This window comes from Zonotrichia leucophrys, chromosome 3, assembly GCF_028769735.1.
Source record: "Zonotrichia leucophrys gambelii isolate GWCS_2022_RI chromosome 3, RI_Zleu_2.0, whole genome shotgun sequence".
NCBI lineage: Eukaryota > Metazoa > Chordata > Aves > Passeriformes > Passerellidae > Zonotrichia > Zonotrichia leucophrys.
The window spans coordinates 83,960,522-83,977,715 of NC_088172.1; the positions used below are offsets into that span (position 1 = coordinate 83,960,522).

General features: G+C 44.7%; 1 protein-coding gene across 1 annotated transcript; it reads right to left on the minus strand.

The window, feature by feature from the left end:
* Positions 1–4,151: 4,151 nt before the first annotated feature.
* On the minus strand, positions 4,152–14,099 carry SLC30A1 (solute carrier family 30 member 1). The gene is made up of 2 exons (XM_064709069.1): positions 13,375–14,099; positions 4,152–9,966 (listed from the first exon to the last, which is right to left on the minus strand). The coding sequence occupies exons 1-2, from the start codon at positions 14,006–14,008 to the stop codon at positions 9,056–9,058; spliced, it is 1,545 nt and encodes a 514-aa protein (XP_064565139.1). The 5' UTR covers positions 14,009–14,099; the 3' UTR covers positions 4,152–9,055.
* Positions 14,100–17,194: the final 3,095 nt, after the last annotated feature.

The following is a 17,194-nucleotide window of genomic DNA, read 5'->3' on the forward strand; positions in this document are numbered from 1 at the left end:
TGGTGAGCTTTACTTTTTATGAACTGACACTTCCTCTCTTTTTAGCTGATATTACAGAAAAATAATATGTTAGCAAAAATTGGACAGGTTTTTGAAAATAAAGTTTATTTCTATGTTCTGTGGATTAGAAACAAGGACACAGAATAAGTAAATAATTCATTAAATGTTTTATCTGGAGAATTAATTATTTAATTTGAAAATATTCTTAGTAATATTTAAAAATCCTTGCATTTGAACTTTAAAAGCATAGAAATATTTCTGTTACCTAGAGGAACTTTAAAACCCTCATCATCATTGAAATAAGTCAGATCTATTAAAACATAGCTGCTTTCAGCAGTTGCAGACACACTGCACTGCATTAACCTCAAATTTGCAGTTTAAGGTTAAGGTTTAGAGATAAAGGGGAAGGGGAAGATGGCAGCAGTCCATCCTTGTTTATCTTGTTTAATTTTTGTCCTAGCCCAGACCAATGACTTTTTCCTCTCTAAACCACTGTTTCGAAAGGGGAACTCTCACGTTGCATAAGAACCCTCCATATCTGACTTTACCTTAAGTCATTTGGAGAAATACTGCACTTTCAGGATTTCAGCCACTGCCAGCAACAAACCCCCATGCACAGACATTATTTCTGCCAGCCTGCAGTCTCTTGCAGAGAGAGGCCACTCCTCATATGCTCGGGTGTGAAACTAAACTGCTGTTACCTGATTTTCTGCACCATTTCTCTAGCAGTGAGCTAGGCTTGGTACTTCACACTAACCTTTCCTGATGGAACAGCTGAGCCTGTGCTGGCTACCTTCTGTCTCAGGAAGATTAAGGTCTCAGCTTCAGCTGTGATCTGTTTGAACATGTTTTTCCTTGTCTTTCACTAACTTGGATTTCCATGCACTCCAAGTGTAGGTCCCTCGGTAACAAGCTGTTAAGCACTGCAGAGCTATAGAGGGAAACCAAATAAAGTCATTACCCTCATTAAAGCAGCTGCAGGAGGGGGAGAATATAACCACTCCAAGATCAAAACCCACACACACTCCATTGGTGCCATAATTTCATTTGCTTCCTACTAACCAGAGAGACCACAATGGGAGAAGTGACCTGCCTTTTTGATACTATCAAAGATGAAAGAAGTTTTGGCAAAAATCTCATAGATCACAATTTCTATTATTAAAGAATAAATCTAAAGAACTCCAGTGTCTGCCCTACTGTTTTTCCATGCCACATTAATTATTACACACACATGCAGTAATAGTAACTCTGATAAATCCCTGGGCAGAGGACAGCAAATAAGAGCATCAGAGAAAGCTGCTGCAGAAGTTGTAGACTTGAGTATCTTCCAAGCTTTCAGCAGAGAAACATTGTTTTGACATCACCTCGTTTTTGTAGATACTTTTAGGAAGGGCATGCCAAGTGCAGTAGAGTTCAAACCCTGGTTCAATGGCACCTTTTTTCAGAACAGCACACAGTGTTACAAGGCAGTTGAGCTGCACACTCTCCCCTTGGCTGTGTGGCTAAACTTCTCAGGATTAAGGGAATGGGAAAAGGGATAAAAACCCCATGTAAGTTTTCAATAAATGTTACTGAGGTTTTCAGTAGCACATAGAGCTTGGGTGATGCTCTGGGCTGTTCACATGCAGCCCATGATGTCACGCTGTGGCTGTGACATCAGCACAGCTCTGACACAGGAGCTCTGCCCACGCAGCTTGACTCAATATTTAGTTCTGCAGTTTTCCTACTCCTTCAGAAAAAGATAACTGGGACATTATGGTGCCAAGTGTCATTCCACTCCCAAGCTCAAGCATATGTACCAAACACCTCCTTTTTAGCAATAACTTGCCGACTAACTTGTCAGTGTCTCTACTGTGCTGCTGCTGCATGCAGGAAGGTTTTTGGCAAACTGGAAACACACCTACTAGGGCTGGGTAATAATTCTTGTGATAATTAAACATAGTTCTTTCCTTTTTTCTTTTCAAACAGCAATATAAAGAGAAAATCACTTCAAACTGTGATGACACAGAAACCTAAGGCCTCTGCCAGTATGGATATTTAGGATGAATTACTTGAGCCTAGATTTTACCTAGTACTTAAGCCCAACCCTTCCTAAAGCTCAGCTGGAAGCATGCAGAATCAGCCCCATCCATCTGGGTCAGAACCTTTCCACATGCCCAAAATACAAGTGAAAATCATCATCCCAATTTTGCTAATTCACATAATCTGTTTTTCAAGGAAAAATGTGCTTGTCTGCAATTGACTGGGAGAGAGCCCATGGCAGCACAGGATAAAACAATGGACTGAGTCTCCAGTCAGTGTTGCCTAATGAAAAAATCTTGAGGGTATAGCAATATGTGCAGCATTTATCTGTGGGAGTGTTGTTCACTCCTGAACTAAGGTATGAGCACCTAGCTCAGGTGAGCAGCAGTGACCCAGTTACCTGCAGACTGCCTGTGCTGTACTCTGCACCCTCAGCTACAGGGATCACACAGTAACATCAAACCAAGCAGTGAAGCTTGAATCCAGGTCTGCAGCAGGCCAGCAGCATCCTCTTACACTCAGCAGACACACTGTGAAGCACAGAAGACTGGCAGCAAGTGAGTATCTCTCTCAGCTGAGGTCTTGCCTATACTGCAGAATGCAGTTGCCTACAGCACAGAATATAGGCAACTGGAACACGTGTGGGCCAACCCACAGCAAACCTAATCCAAGAAATTAAATCTAACAAATCCACCCAGTGAGTCCAGGGGAAGATGAGGACAGGCTTCAGCACAGGCCAGCAACACGAGCACAAATGCAGGAAGCCCAGCAGGTTGCACATCCTGTTCCACAGCATCACCAGGGCTATTCTTAGCTGCAGGAGCTGGTGCAGGAGGAAAATGCTGGGAAGCCGACCAATGCTGTAACTAGAAACAGAGCTTGGGTGATGGGGGGTGGGGATTGCCATTTGGTCTCAGCAACACTTTAAGATTTGTGTTGATTGTCAAGAAAATTAAAAAAAAAAAAAGGATAAAGCGAAGCGCAAATATAGATAAATGCTAGCCAAAGTCTCAGTGGCAAGGCTTTCATGCCAGGTTTGGGATGCTAGCACAGATCAGCCTGAGAAGGTGCCTGTGGAGTCAGACACTCCCATCCCACCCCTCTTCTGTGGCACTAGCTCTTCCAATGGAAAAGCAGCAAGGAGTTCTGGGGGCTGGATCTGGTGGTCCCTGAGGTCAAGCAACTATCTGCAGTCAGGCAACTATCTGCATGAATGACATGGCAAAAGTAAGCTACACACCTGAAGCTTCCCCTCCTGCTAATTTAAAATTCCCACACCAGCATGTCTCATAAAGGATGTTCATAATAAGTTCAAATCACATCATTTCATGGAGAGGGAGAAGCACCTTTGGAAAATGGCAAAACTGAAGCTCACATGCAGTGTTTACAGCACAACCAAACATACCCTCCTGCACATATAACTAATAATGTGGAATCACTTTTCCCTCTTGAAGCAGAAAAAGGAGCTGCTGAAGGGCTCCAAAATGAACTCATCACTGCAAGCTTATTAACAGCTCAAAGCAGGTATTGGTCACCATCCTGCCCTCCTCAGTACTAGTGCTGGCATCTGCAGTCAGTCCTTTTCTCCCAAAAAACTCTGCAAAGTGTAGGTTTTCTGAGTTGAAACAAATGAAACTGAAAAGCACCAAAGCATCTGCTCTAAAGCAGATTTCTTCCAAACACATTGAAAGAACAGTATAGAGTCCTATTAGGAAGTCTACCTTATTGACCCTTATGGCAGGTATTTAACCATGGCCAATTAACAGGTCAAGATGATTTTTTTATTATTTTCAAAAGCTGTTTTCATTTGAGATAAAAAAAAAAAAATGCCTTTTGTATAATTAACTCTTTACCATACTAGAACTGAGCAACTATTATTTTAATTGCACCTGGAACCCAGACAGTTGGAGGCCAGGACTTTACAACCCATTTACTAACCTCCACCTCCTCTATTTGTGCTCTTTTCATCTCTTTTTGATGTTCTGGGAGATAGTGAATGTATATTTCTACTAGTTAGATTCCTTCCTGGGAGCTGATCTGAGAAAGAAATCTCAACTAAAATGTATTTGATAGTCAAGAGCTCCATTTATTTTCTCAGCACTTTAATACTTAAAAACAAAAACAAAAAAGGAAAAAAAAAAAGAAAAAAAGAACATTATTCTTTATTTTAAAAGAAGGCAAAAAGAAATATCATTAATGAACAAGCTATGCCAATTATATTTTAACATTGTTCAGAAACAGGATCCAGGACATGAAAAAAAAAAAGAAGCCAAATTAATCCCATGTGCTTTTTGGAGACATACAGATGAAAGATATTTTTCAGCTTTGTGGTTTTGCTTTTCAACTAGTTAGACAACACAGTGAGTGCAAAAAATATAAATGTGAGCCTGCTAAAACATGGTGCTGTACCTCACAGGCAGCTAACCACACAAAGCAAAGGTCACAAGGAATAGTCAGACCTTCTGTCATCAGCAAAGCTACGTTTGATTTGGAAAATTGTCAACTGTGGCTTTAGCTCAGGCAAATGGAGCATCCACCTCTTTCTGCCTAGCAGAGAAAGGAAAAGCCAAAGATACTGTGGACCTGAACCACTTAAATGCATACCTAAAAAGGGTGTAACTGATGCTATGCTACGGAGCTAAAATAGTCAGAGCATACTTATATGCTTTTAAATATAGTTAGCAGTATTTCCCATTCCCTCCACGTGGAACTCGGAACATCTAGTTACAAAATTCACCCCCTCCATCCCTCCCGGTCTCTCCATAGCTGAAGAGATTAGAAAGTGCAGTCAAAGCAGGGGAAGGGGAATGGCAGGAATCTTTATCCCTCCTCCCCAAACTCCACCAGACAGTGTTTAATAAATTCAGATGGCCCGATTTCAGAAGCTAACAGTGTCCATTTAGCTAAACTTGCTAACAAGTCTTAGGACACTCAGTGGGCTTTTTTCCCTTTCTTTTTAGAGAATGGAGAAAAGGAATAAATTCTGGAATTACACCAAACTGACAGTATTTCTACAGCAAATTTAGAAACACCATAGCAGTCCTGATTTTAATACATCCATAAAATCTAGGTACTTTTTTCTTTAAAGCTAGGCTACACTGGCAGAAGCTTTGGACTCACTCCCACAAGTAATACCTGGTGTGCAAGTAAGCACTCGTCAGGCTGATGAAACTATTTAAGAATAGAGAAATTTTCAGGAGTGAGCCCTTGCCATGACTTTTGGGGAGTCACAAGCTGGGGCTGGTTCTCTTACATAACTCCGTGTGCGTCCGTACCGCACACTGCGATGTGGCAACTGCAGACATTAACAAAGCCCACGCTGGCTGTTGAAAGCAAATGAGCTACAATTACTAGGGGTTCCACAGAAACAATTTACTCTGCTCAAAAGGAAGACTGATGGTACTGTGGCTAGCCCACTTAGTGTCTGAATTCGTTCTGCATCTCACCTTAGGTGCAGATATAATCTAGGAAGTGATTCTAAAATAGCATGTTCCTGGATGAGGCATGGAGTAAAATATTTCATCTGGTGATGTTTGGTGTATCTCTGACACATTTAATCAGAAGTCTAAACAATCTAGACACTGAAATACAAACTTATTTTTCCTTAAAATCAGTGTTCCATAATTGCTTTTATTTTAAAAATTCAGGAATGTGATACACAATACAATTAGCTCCCCACCACTGCAGTGTTCACTTACATGAGATTCACTAGTTTCATGCTTTGTGGAAAAAAAATAAAATAAAGAGAGACTGTGCAGTGCTTTTGAATGCTCTCAGTATTCTTAAACTGTGGTCTTCAGAACAAATCAAGTCTGTATAACCCCAGACAGAGCAAGTTAAAAAAAAATCGAGCTATTTCACAAGCTAGTGGGCTACAGTCAGGTCTCCTACAGCCAGAACGGAGAAATTGTGTTCCTGCTGCTGCACAGCCACCACGCTGACCTCACTCTACTTTCAGGGAGTTTATCATCAAGGGCTAAGGAGACTAGAGGGTCCTGGTAACACCAGCCGGTGCTGCACGTGCAACAGGCACATGACAGAGGCCACACAACTCCCCCCCTGCCCCCATCATCATCACTGTCATCTCTGCATCCTGTCCTGATACTTAAAATAACCAGGGGGAGAGCTTTTTGTCTTTTTAGTTAGCCATTGCCTGCAATGGACACAGAAATAGAAAAATATGACTTCTGGCACAAAAAAAAAAAAAAAAGAAAGATTAAATAGTTTAAAATGGAGTTAGTGACTACAACTCCCTCTATTCAGATGCATTTACTGAGACTATTAACCAATGATGGTAACTGTTATGACTTACCAGTTGCCCTCTTTTTATAAGAGCAACAGGAAAGAGGTTAATCAGACTTCTCAGTGCTACCATGGTTAGATTTGTTGGTACTTTTTAAAATAAACTAAAGAACAGTAGTTCTATGGTGTGTTAGTGATATATGGCAGAACCTCAAGAATTCATACTAACGATTGAGACAAATTTTAAGCTACTGATGAAAATAATTAGTGAAAGTTTACCATAGAAAGCAAGGATACACATTTAAAAAAATAGTACTTTGTTCATTTCAAAATTTACTAGGTTAATACTCTGCAGTATAGTAGCAGTGGTAGCATACTCAGCAAATGTAGTCTCATACAAGATCTCCTTTAACAGTCAACTCTAGATCATATACAGGTAACAGAAAAAAGAGTTAAGATAATTCAGAAAAAACAAAAACATATATAAATACTATATTAACACATTTAAGTTAGTTTATGAGACTATACAACAAGCATAAACACAGAAGAAGGTGAGCAATGCTGGTGGCTGCGAGGCACCAACATCCCAAGCCAGGACAAAGCCAAGCCCACCCATCCACAGCTTCCTGCAGATGCATCTGAGCAGCCAAGAGGCAGAACCCTGGGCAGTGCTGTGCTGCACCCCAGCAATGCAGCCTGTGATGGGGCTCCCTGGCAGCAGAGGCAGCACCTCCAGCTTGCCCGTGCTTTGGCACACGGGGCTGGCGCGGGCCCTGCTCACTGCACAGGTAGTGCACAACACTGTAACCCACCCCTGGATAATCGAGAGTTGACTGCAATGCTCTGCTGAGAGCTTGGGTGAGACCACTGACTGACTTGGCCAATCCAGGTCCGATGAGCAGCAGGACTATTCTTTGTACTATTTAGGAGCAATTATGATGCAAGACACAAATTAGAAATGCAAACTAGGGAGGTGTTCTGTATCTGGAGGCAAAGCTACATTCCCTTCACTAACAAAACATTCTTTTTTAAAAAAATCTCTATTTAAATACTGTTAAAAACCTGAAAACCACAGCATCAAAGAATTTCATAAGGCCAAAACTATCCTCAGTTCCTGCTGGTTGTGCCTAGGTATTGCAATGCATTTGTAGAAGTAGTAAAGGCCAGGTAATCTAGTATCTTATCCTCTTTCCAGTGCCTTCCAGTAACAGATCTCAGAGCTCTTCACACAATAGTTGAGCCTCACAACACCCCTGTGAGGTAGGTATTATCCCCATTTGAAGACAGGGAAACTGAGGCAAAGTGTTTATCGTGTCCAGAGTCATAAAGCAAAGAATGGAAGATCTAAGTTGTTTTCCAGTTTTGCACACAGGAGCAATCTGCTAATCACAAGACATTAGTTCCCATACATGACATGAGAGTGGATCAAAAGGGCCAGGGTTTTAGATTAGATTTCTTGTATGTTTTATCTTTCAACTCTCACCTCATCTCTACCAAATTCACGGAGTCCGCAGAGCAGTTTCTCCTTTCCTAAGGTGTAAGTTGGCAGCACACTGTAACAGCTTCTTTAGAGACAGTTGTCAATTAACTGAGTCAAGATTTTGAACCATAGATGCAGATACTGAGTAAGTGAAATGTGATCCATAAGCATCTCGAAGTGTGAAATACAGTGATCCCTGCACCACTTCCTCAAAAGTCAGTGGAGGGCTCCTGAGGACATGGTGGGGGACCAGGGCTGAAGTCACTGCAAGTGTTTACAGACACACTCAGCTAGAAGCAAAATGCACCATTATTTTTGGGGAGCTGCTGTCTGTGCTTGAAAGCAGGAGCTACACTGTCAGTGCTTGGCAGACCTTCCCCAACAGAGCACTTACTGACAGAACTAATTATTTTATCTTAGTAAACTCGGCATCAGCTGAGTATTTATTCATAGCACTGTTGAGTCAAGGGTTCCTTAAACCTCAAAGACTTTCATGACCAGACACAACTTGGAAGTAAGAGAAAACAGCAGAAAATCCATAAAACAGAAAAGTCTGTGTTACTTTATCAACTAGTCTCATGTCTGGATCACAGAGCAGTATACAGTAACTTGAACTGCCATTCTGACAGAAGAAAACCCTTTCACTTCTGTTGTTTTCAATTACCTAGCTACCTTACCAGAAGAAGAGGGGACAATTTCTGACAATCACATGATGTTGTCTGTAAAATATGCTGTGCGATAAATTCACTAGAAAAGCCTTCACAATTTTTATTATTATTACATAGCTTTAAGAAAAATATGTGAAACTGCAAAGTGGTTTCCAGTTTTTAGTAGTTATATCTTTAAAAATGTACTATGAACTTTGGTTTTCTTAGGGCTTCTAAATAAACAATATATTAAGGTATCTACAAATCAAATATTAAAGGAAAAAGTAGGTCCAAGAAATCTGTAACACAAATTGAGTTCCTACATGCTTATCCCTCAAATACCTTTTCACTGGAAAAAAGTATCTTAATTTGAAGCACAGGAAAAAGTGTCTCTGCTGAAATGTTGAAACTGGTTTTCTGAAGTGTTACAGCATGGATGCACTTTCTGTCTGTCCCAGTCAAACAAAGTCAACACAAACGCATTGTATCATGACAGTGACATTATATTCTTTAAAACAAGCATTCTATATTTAGCAATATGACAAGAACAAGGACTTCAGCAATTACACTATTTGGCAAAATTGCATCTCGAACGTCTGTCTCTTCCTCTTGCAACACAGCTGTTGACAAAGTCTCCATAGCTCAGGTAGCACCCTTCAGGGAGTTACAAAGATGACTCAAACTGCTCATTTTGATCGGCGTTCGCCTCCAGCTTCACTGAAGGGATGCTCTCCGACTTAGTCCTCCTCGTTTTCGGAAATTCAATGACAACTTCTGAACAAGAAATACTAAGCGATGACGACTTTTCTGTCTTCTTTGCAGTACTAGCTTCTCCTGCTCCGCAACACTGCTTCAAAGCACACTGAGTCCTGCAAGGAAACTCGCATTTCCCTCTCCCTGACTCAGAGCCAACACTGGCAAACTCGGGCTGAATGGTCGTTGCGTGAATGCCTTCGTCGTGAAAGATCTCTTTGATGCGCTTGGCCACCATCATGTACGTGGAAGGGTCAGGACACTTGATGTGAGCGGTGCCAATGATCCTGCTGCCTGCTAGCTGCCAAATGTGTAACTCGTGGATGGCTTCGACTCCTTCGAGGGTACGCAGCTTGGAGTTCAAAGAATGGACGTCTATTTGTTTAGGAACAGTCTGTAGAAGGATGAGGGCTGACTCCCTAAGCAACGGGTAAGTTGTGTAAAGGAGTATACAGACCATAATCAAACAGAGGACAGGATCTAAATATAGCAACCAGCAAGGACCAGCCACCGTAATGCCATCTTGCTCTGACTTGTTAGTGCTGCCAAGTGCTCGGAATAAAGTAACATTTTCCATGCAATGATCATTGACACATGGATTATAGCAAGGCCCATCTTCAGGGCATGGATTCCACAAGCCATAGAAGAGCAAGGCATTCACTACCACAATTACTGAACCTAAGGCATCTCCAAAAACATGCAGAAAAACTCCACGCATGTTAAGTTGTGCACTAGAGTCTTCTTCAACTTCCTCTTCATCCAGAGGATAATGGCCAGCATTCCCATTCACTTGTACGTCACTCAGGTCATCTTTCATATCACCTGACAAGAAAACAATAAAACAGTTAGTCATGAGCTATAATACAACATGGTACTGTGATTCCTTATAAAATCATATCCAACAGTAAGCATGGCACACTGAGTACGAAGTCGAAAAGCAGCTCAACCCACACACTTAGCAACATCTTTGGCTGAGGAAAACTCAGTTTTCCCAATAAGTGATCTAAATAACCTAGAAGGCAACTGTTTCTACATGGAGATTAAAGACGTAGAGTGGCACAAAATGAAGATGACCACATTTTAATTACTGTACTGAAAAACTACTTTCACCTTTCCAGCCATATAACCATTTGCCTATTCACTGCTTGTTTCCTAAACAAAATGCAGAGTTACAGAGCATATGTGAAAAAGCTGGTTGAAGTAGCTTAGTTAGGTACATTTGTTCCTTCTTTTGAAACACCAATAGACTGATCACATTGCTAAAATCCATCTTTACCCATAGGATTGCTATTTCATATTAAAATCTGAAGCTAGAAGCTCAAAAGCTGTGTGCTACAGCTGTGTAGTAGCTTCTTTTCAGGTTTAGCAATGCCTTTTCAAGAGGCTTCTGAATTCAAGGAAAACGAAGTTCTTCCAAGATGCTGCATGGAGTTAGCAGGACCATGAGATAAAATCAGCTGAAATTTTAGGTCTAAAACACAGAATTTACCAGCAGAATTTACTCTAGGACAGCACAAATTATCAGTGAAACTCTGAGGATATGAATTACTGTTATTTATATTTCAGAATAAATAAATAAATAGTAAAATTATATTTTTTATGCAAGTGACATATAGCTGTTGAGTGGCATACAGCTTCTGATGTCCAAAGTCATATGCCATGGACTGTACATAAATTAACATTTTAGTGCCCTCCTTTGCCACAACTGTCTGCAGTATTTATGACTCCAACACACAGCCAACCAGCTACATGGGAATAAACACACACATCACTACAAAGAAGAATCCTTTCAGAAAGAAAACAATCTTCCAATGTTCAAATTGGAGAGAACTGTACATGATTAACCTCCTGCTTTTCTTCAGAAGTTCTTCTTTGGCTACTTCCAGTGGTAAAGAAAAGCAACAGGCACTGGTCCCTGGCCTGACAAACTGAAACAAGGAGCTCTTACTGCCTCTGAGGTAATTGAGTTCAGAGCTTTGTAAACATTAACAAGACGTGCAGCTTCTGCTGTTCTGCCCTTGTGGCTGCCATTCTGCAGTTGCAGAGTGCGCTCAAGTCCTCTCCTCTCTGAAGGGGGAGTGGGCTCCCACCAAGGCTCAGTTCCCAGCCCCAGCTCATTACCTCACCCAGTACACTTCTACCCTGAAGCTCCAGCTACATTTTCCACACTACCCCTAGGAGTTATGGAACATGGGACCTGTAACTTTCCAGAGAAGTAAATACATTAGAGGGAAATATCTCAGGTTACAGAGTTCAGACCTCAAGGTCCACGATGAGAGCAAGGAAAGAGGAACGCTCTACTTTGTACCAAGTACTTGGAATAATGGAAATCTAAAAAGTACAGCTATCTATATGAGTGGGTAACAGGAAACATGGTTCCAGAAAGCTCTTGAACTAACTTGGAACTAACCTTTTTTTAATGAATGGCAAATGGTTAAAACACGTCCATTTGAAATATGTTCATTGAAATGGAACAAAAACCAGATTATTTTACATAAAGTGCATCCATAGAAATGCCTGTGCAGGACTAGCCCCTAAGGCTATGCCTATATTTCACTTCCACCTTAGGAAATCAGGACTACCCTACTCTGCGATTTCCAGTGAAGGCACAGGGCCACCTTTGTCACTATCTCTACATCTTTTATCTTCTCCTAAGCCTCCAATCACCTGCAACTTTTCATAGGCAAACTATGAGTAGCTCCATCCATTACATAATCATGACAGGGCAATGAAGGAAATACAAGCTTATTTCAAAGTTTCACTGTGACCAAAATTATGTCCTATTACCACCTAAACACCCACAACAAATTATTTGTTATTGCCAGAAGCACATCCATGAGACATTCCAGACAAGTTAGCTCACAACAGTATGCATTTTAATCCATGCTATAACTTTTTTAACTAGTCCAAAACTTGGCTAAAAGCACAACTTTTCACCATTAAAGAATAATTCCCAAGCCAAGATATGTATGAGACTAAGGGTAAAGGGAATTTTACATTGTCTGAAACTAATTATTAGGATACCTTGCTGGAACTAAACCAACATTAAGAGCTTATTACGTGGTCAAGAAGATGGTGTAAAGTTTTCAGAGAAACTTTCCTATCCTCTTGAAAAACCTGTCTTTCCAAGGCCAACATGGAGTCAGAGAAACAGAAACTAAGTTTCTCAAATGTGTATTGGAACCTCTGATCACAGAAAACCTGAAACTGTAGCAAAGTTCACTCCGATCAATTAAAGCTCCCTTTAAGCTAAAACAACGGTCTGCTGATGTCACCCTGAAGCTGGAGGAGAGAAATTGGTTCCAAAGCCTGAAGTCCATTCCTTCTGGTGACAAGGATGCCCTAGGAACAGAGAGGTGGCAATCACACACACCTTTCACTCCGCTAGCACACAATACTTGGCTTCGACCAAGCAGCTTCATTATCAGCTATCCAGGCTTGTGGATCCACTAAAAAATAACCCTAGAAATTCCTACCCATGAAACTGTTTAACCACAGCTGGGAAGGGAAGATTTTAAATGTATGCCTGTATGCAGGTCAGTGGGAAGGTGCATGCTTTAGAAAGCTAAACAAAAATTATTCCAGAACACAACACATGTGGTCCTGACACCAGCATGCTCCACATTCTGGCTTGCACAGTTCTGACTGGCAATCTCCAAGACTTCTTCCTATTAATACCGATGCTATGAAGAAGCACAACGTTACTGCAGTGGAATACACGTCGGTATCTTTGGTTTAATGGAGAGTAGCTTCTAGGTAGCTGATAACCGACCCAATGGAGCAATCCAGCTGCTGGGACCGAGGCACTGAGCCGCGCTCCATTTGATGTGTAGCCAGTTCGGAGGGCATTAGGAGAGCGTCTTGTGACAGCTCGTGTCGCTAGGCAAGGAACGCTTGTCATGTGCCTTCCCTTGCAGAACCAACTTTTTTCCCAGGGCAAACTGCTTTATCCTAAGACTCTTCTACACTCTGACCTGTCTGCAAGACAAACATGCAGCTTAGGGCATCCGAAGGAAAGGCGCGAGGAAGAGGTGCGACAGCCATGTGCCCCAAGAGCTGCCGAGAAAGTTTCTCGCCTCTTTCCCAGGAGTGGGGACAGATGGTCCCCACAGAGCCCTGACAGAGCCCGCACCAGGTGGGACCGGGACGGCAACCGCCCCACTCGGGAAAAGGCCCCCTCCCGCTTTCCTACGCGAGGATGGGGCAGCGGCGCTTGCCCGCGGGGCTTACCCAGCTTCTCCTGGCTGACTCCGTTGGAGCTGCTGGAGTTCTCCACCAAGGTGCTGGTCTCGTCGCGGTTGAGCGCAGCCTCGCCGTCGCCGGGCGGCTGCTCGGGCTTGGGGCCGCCGCGGGGGTGCTGCTGCCGGCCGCCGTGCGAGTGCCCGTGGCCGTGGGCGTGCCCGTGGCCCCCGACGCCGTGGTGGTTGAAGAGGCAGAGCCCCAGCAGGTTGATGATGAGCCCCGCCACCCCCACGGCGATGACCACCAGCGGCTGCTGGATCTCGTGGGGCTCCGTGAAGCGCTCGATGGCCTCCAGCAGGATGGTGAAGCAGAGGGCGGTGAGGAACACGGCGTTGACAAGGGCGCCCATCACTTCGGCCCGCACCCACCCGAACGTGTTCTTCTTGGTGGCGCGGGTGCGCTGGGCGAAGCGCACGGCCACCAGCGCCACGACCAAGGCCATCACGTCGGAGAGCATGTGGAAGGAGTCGGAGAGCATGGCCAGCGACGACGTGACGCGGCTCACCGCCACCTCCACCACGAAGAATAGGAAGGTGAGCGCCAGCATGCACAGCAGCCGCGCCCGCCGGTTCTGCCAGCACCGCGGCCCGCCCGGACCGTGCGCCGCCATCCCCCCGCACATCGCGGCTACCCCGGCGGAGGCGCGAGGAGCGTGGCGGGCGGTCGGAGCCCCGAGCGCTCGGGCGGCCGCTCCGCTCCGCTCCCCCCGCGCCGCCGCCGCCGCCGCTCCCTCCGCAGGCGCCGGGCGAGCAAACTTTGCACCCGAGCCCCCTCACTCTTTTCACACGGAACCCGAGCGCCGCCTCGGCCACGCCCCCGCCCGCGCCCCATTGGCCGACGCGCCCCGCCCGCCCGGCCGTGCCCTCCCGCCCCCGCGCCCGGCACCGCTTGCCATTGGCCCGCGCGCCCTCGCGACAGCGGGGCCCCGCCCCCGCCCGGTAACGCCCAGCGAGCCGCGGCCTCCCCGTTCCGCCCGCCCGCGCCCGAAACGGGGAGTGGGCGGGGCCACGCGTGACGCGCTGGGGAACTACGGATCCCCATTGGCTGATGCCGCCGGCTTTGCCCTCCCGCCCCGCCCCCGCAGGCCCCGCCCGCGGCGAGCGGGACTCGTGCAAAAGGTGCGCTTCACACGGCCCCTGCCCGGCGCGCGCCTGGGGGCGGGGCTCCCCCTGCGGGCCGCGGGGGCGGGGCCCGGCGTGAGGGGCGCTGTGACGTCACGCGCCCGGAGCCGGGATTGCGGGTGGGATTTGCGCTTTTCGGTGCCTTTTTGCGGGGGGTCGGCTCTGTTTAATTCTGTTCGTGCCGCTGAGGGCAGGAAGATAAGTGCGGACGCGATCACTAATAACTGATGGGCGGCTAAAACAATTGGAAGAGAAGTTTTGTTTGAAGTTTTGAAAGGCCGTATAAAATAATAACATTAATAAAATAAATATATAATAATAAATATATAATAATAAATATATAATAATTATTGATTAGTATTTATACAGTTCTATAATAAAATAGGGAAAAATATGTAAATGCTAAAAGGTCAGTCCCTGGACGTTGTTTTGTTTGTTAGGCTGGTAGTTAGGAAAGGGAAGGCAAGTATTTGGAGACATCCAGAAAAAACACAGAAGCATAACCACAAAATTAAAAAAAAAATAAATCACAAAGTTACAAAAAGGCAGAGCTGACCTCTTACTTTGCCCACTGTGTTCTAGGGAATGTACAAACATGGCAGCCCGAGAAAGAGTGTGAAAGAATATTCCATGAGCAGAACAAGAATGTGAAAGAATATTCCATGAGCGGAACGTGAGGGGAGAGAGCAGCCCTGGCTCTGGAGCTGTGGGTGTAGCTGTGTGTGGGCCCAGAGGGGCAGGAGGAGAGCTGGTGCCCTGAAAAGGAAGAACCAGCCAGAATGCAAAATGTCCTCCCTATACTCGGAGATTTCAAAGGGATTGTGATTCAGGTCCAGGCAGAGGTTCCTGGCTTCATTGGGCAGTAAAATGACAGAAGGTGCTCACATGTCCACAAGGAAAGCATTATCAATGAGAATAACTGAGAGCAGTGATTCAGGACAGGCTTCCCCTGTGCTTGGCAGCATTCCCATGAGCCCACACCTGGATACCACACTGTTATCCATGTGTGCCATTCCCTCACCTTTGTGCAACCTTCCTCACATGGCACAGCTGGCTTGGGCACTGCTGTGCTGACCTGTGACCCTGAGCCCTGTTTTCTGCTTCTTGTGTCGGAATCTAGGTGTGCTGTGCACTGGATGTAGCGGTAGCAGCGCGCCCAGAACTCTTTAATGGCCGTTGTAAAGAGAGTCAGCAATTAGATTGCTGTGACATTCTCCTCAGCTGCCTGGCTTCCCGTATGCCCTAACGTCACTCGCTGAGGAGTAAATAACCGGGAAGCTGAGCGGTGATTACATGGAAACGCAACATGCCCGTGTTGTGTCGTCCTCACTCCCACACAAGGCCATTAGTTAACAAGGAAGAATTGCCCAAATTTAGGATATATGGGTCAAAGAAACTGGTACAGCTCAAACCTCTTTTAATTCCTGCAGGTGAAGTGGGTCATCATTTTACAGGGATTGCTATTAATCCAATGGAATTTAGGTAGGAAGGAAGGGAGGACCGCCAGTTTGGTGTCTCTCATTGGCTCAGCTCCAGAAATTTGTGAAACTGGGTTTTAGTTGGTTGCCACTAGGGTGTCATAATTTTCTTGATTAAAAGTACTCAGTCCCCTCCTGAGAGAAATAAACAGGATATCAATATCAGTAGAACCCTGATGAATAAAATTTCATTATAAACTTGTCAAGAGCTTTGCCTGATTTAAGGAGGGGAGTTAGGGCTTTTTGGACTCCTTTGTTAGTATGCAAATGATGTCCAGATGCAGTTGTGATCCTTTCAACATCTCTCCACCATGAGACCTCCTGATCTGCTCCACACCACTGGTCAGTGTACTGCAGCCTTCCCCTTAGATGATGGCATCCTCTTGATCCTTAGCCATGTCCAGGGATAGCTTTTTGTCCTGTTTTACCATGCTGAATGCTTAATTCTACTTGGGGCCAAAAGCCACAAGACATGGACAATATACCCCAGGAGAATGGGAGGGCGTGGTTTCTTCCCAGGCAGGGAAGAAAAATGGTTCCTGAGGCCTTCCACTGCTCCCTGATGAATAGGGCTGGGCGTACAGTTTTGACCCAGCCACTGCTGTCTCTGTGGGCTTCAAACACAGAGACTTTGATGAATGATCCCCTGTGGCAGCCCAGTCCCCTTGCTGGATGTGCCAGGCATGGACTGGCAGCTGGACCACACAGGAGTTCATACTGCTACCTCTTCCCCACACTCTTTCTTGTAAACCAGTGGGCTGTATGCTGCAGTTTCCAGGCTTTTCTATTGTATTACCATGCACCAGCAGCCAAGAGAAACAAGGATAGTTCCTAAACTTAGGGCTCTCCATCTGGCAGCATCATCAATTTTAAGATTAATGGGAAAGTGACTGATACAGGTACCTAATGAAACCATAAATGGTGTTTCACAGGAGACACAATGTTCCTGCTTATGCTTTTAGGGAGAATACTTTGTCTTCAGAGTAGGGAGGACTCTGGATTTTTTGTTGGGTTTTTTTTTTTTTTCAGGCTTCCAGGCATTGTTCATGACTCAAAGAATTCTTTCTCAGCTCACTTTCCGGTCCACAGATGTAGAAGGACCCATCTAAAATCTGTTTACTTACCATAAAAGCTCTAGCTGTGGATGTCTGGCACACAGCCTCTCCCCCGCCAGAGCCAGGTGACAAGTCTGAACAGAGAGCTGCTGCT

What these genes read in the sequence shown, in the direction of transcription:
- SLC30A1 (XM_064709069.1), bottom strand. Translation starts at nt 14,008, where the DNA reads ATGTGCGGGGGGATGGCGGCGCACGGTCCGGGCGGGCCGCGGTGCTGG. An exon ending in AGTCAGCCAGGAGAAGCTGG is followed by an intron (nt 9,967 to 13,374) that starts GTAAGCCCCGCG and finishes TTTTCTTGTCAG; the next exon opens with GTGATATGAAAGATGACCTG.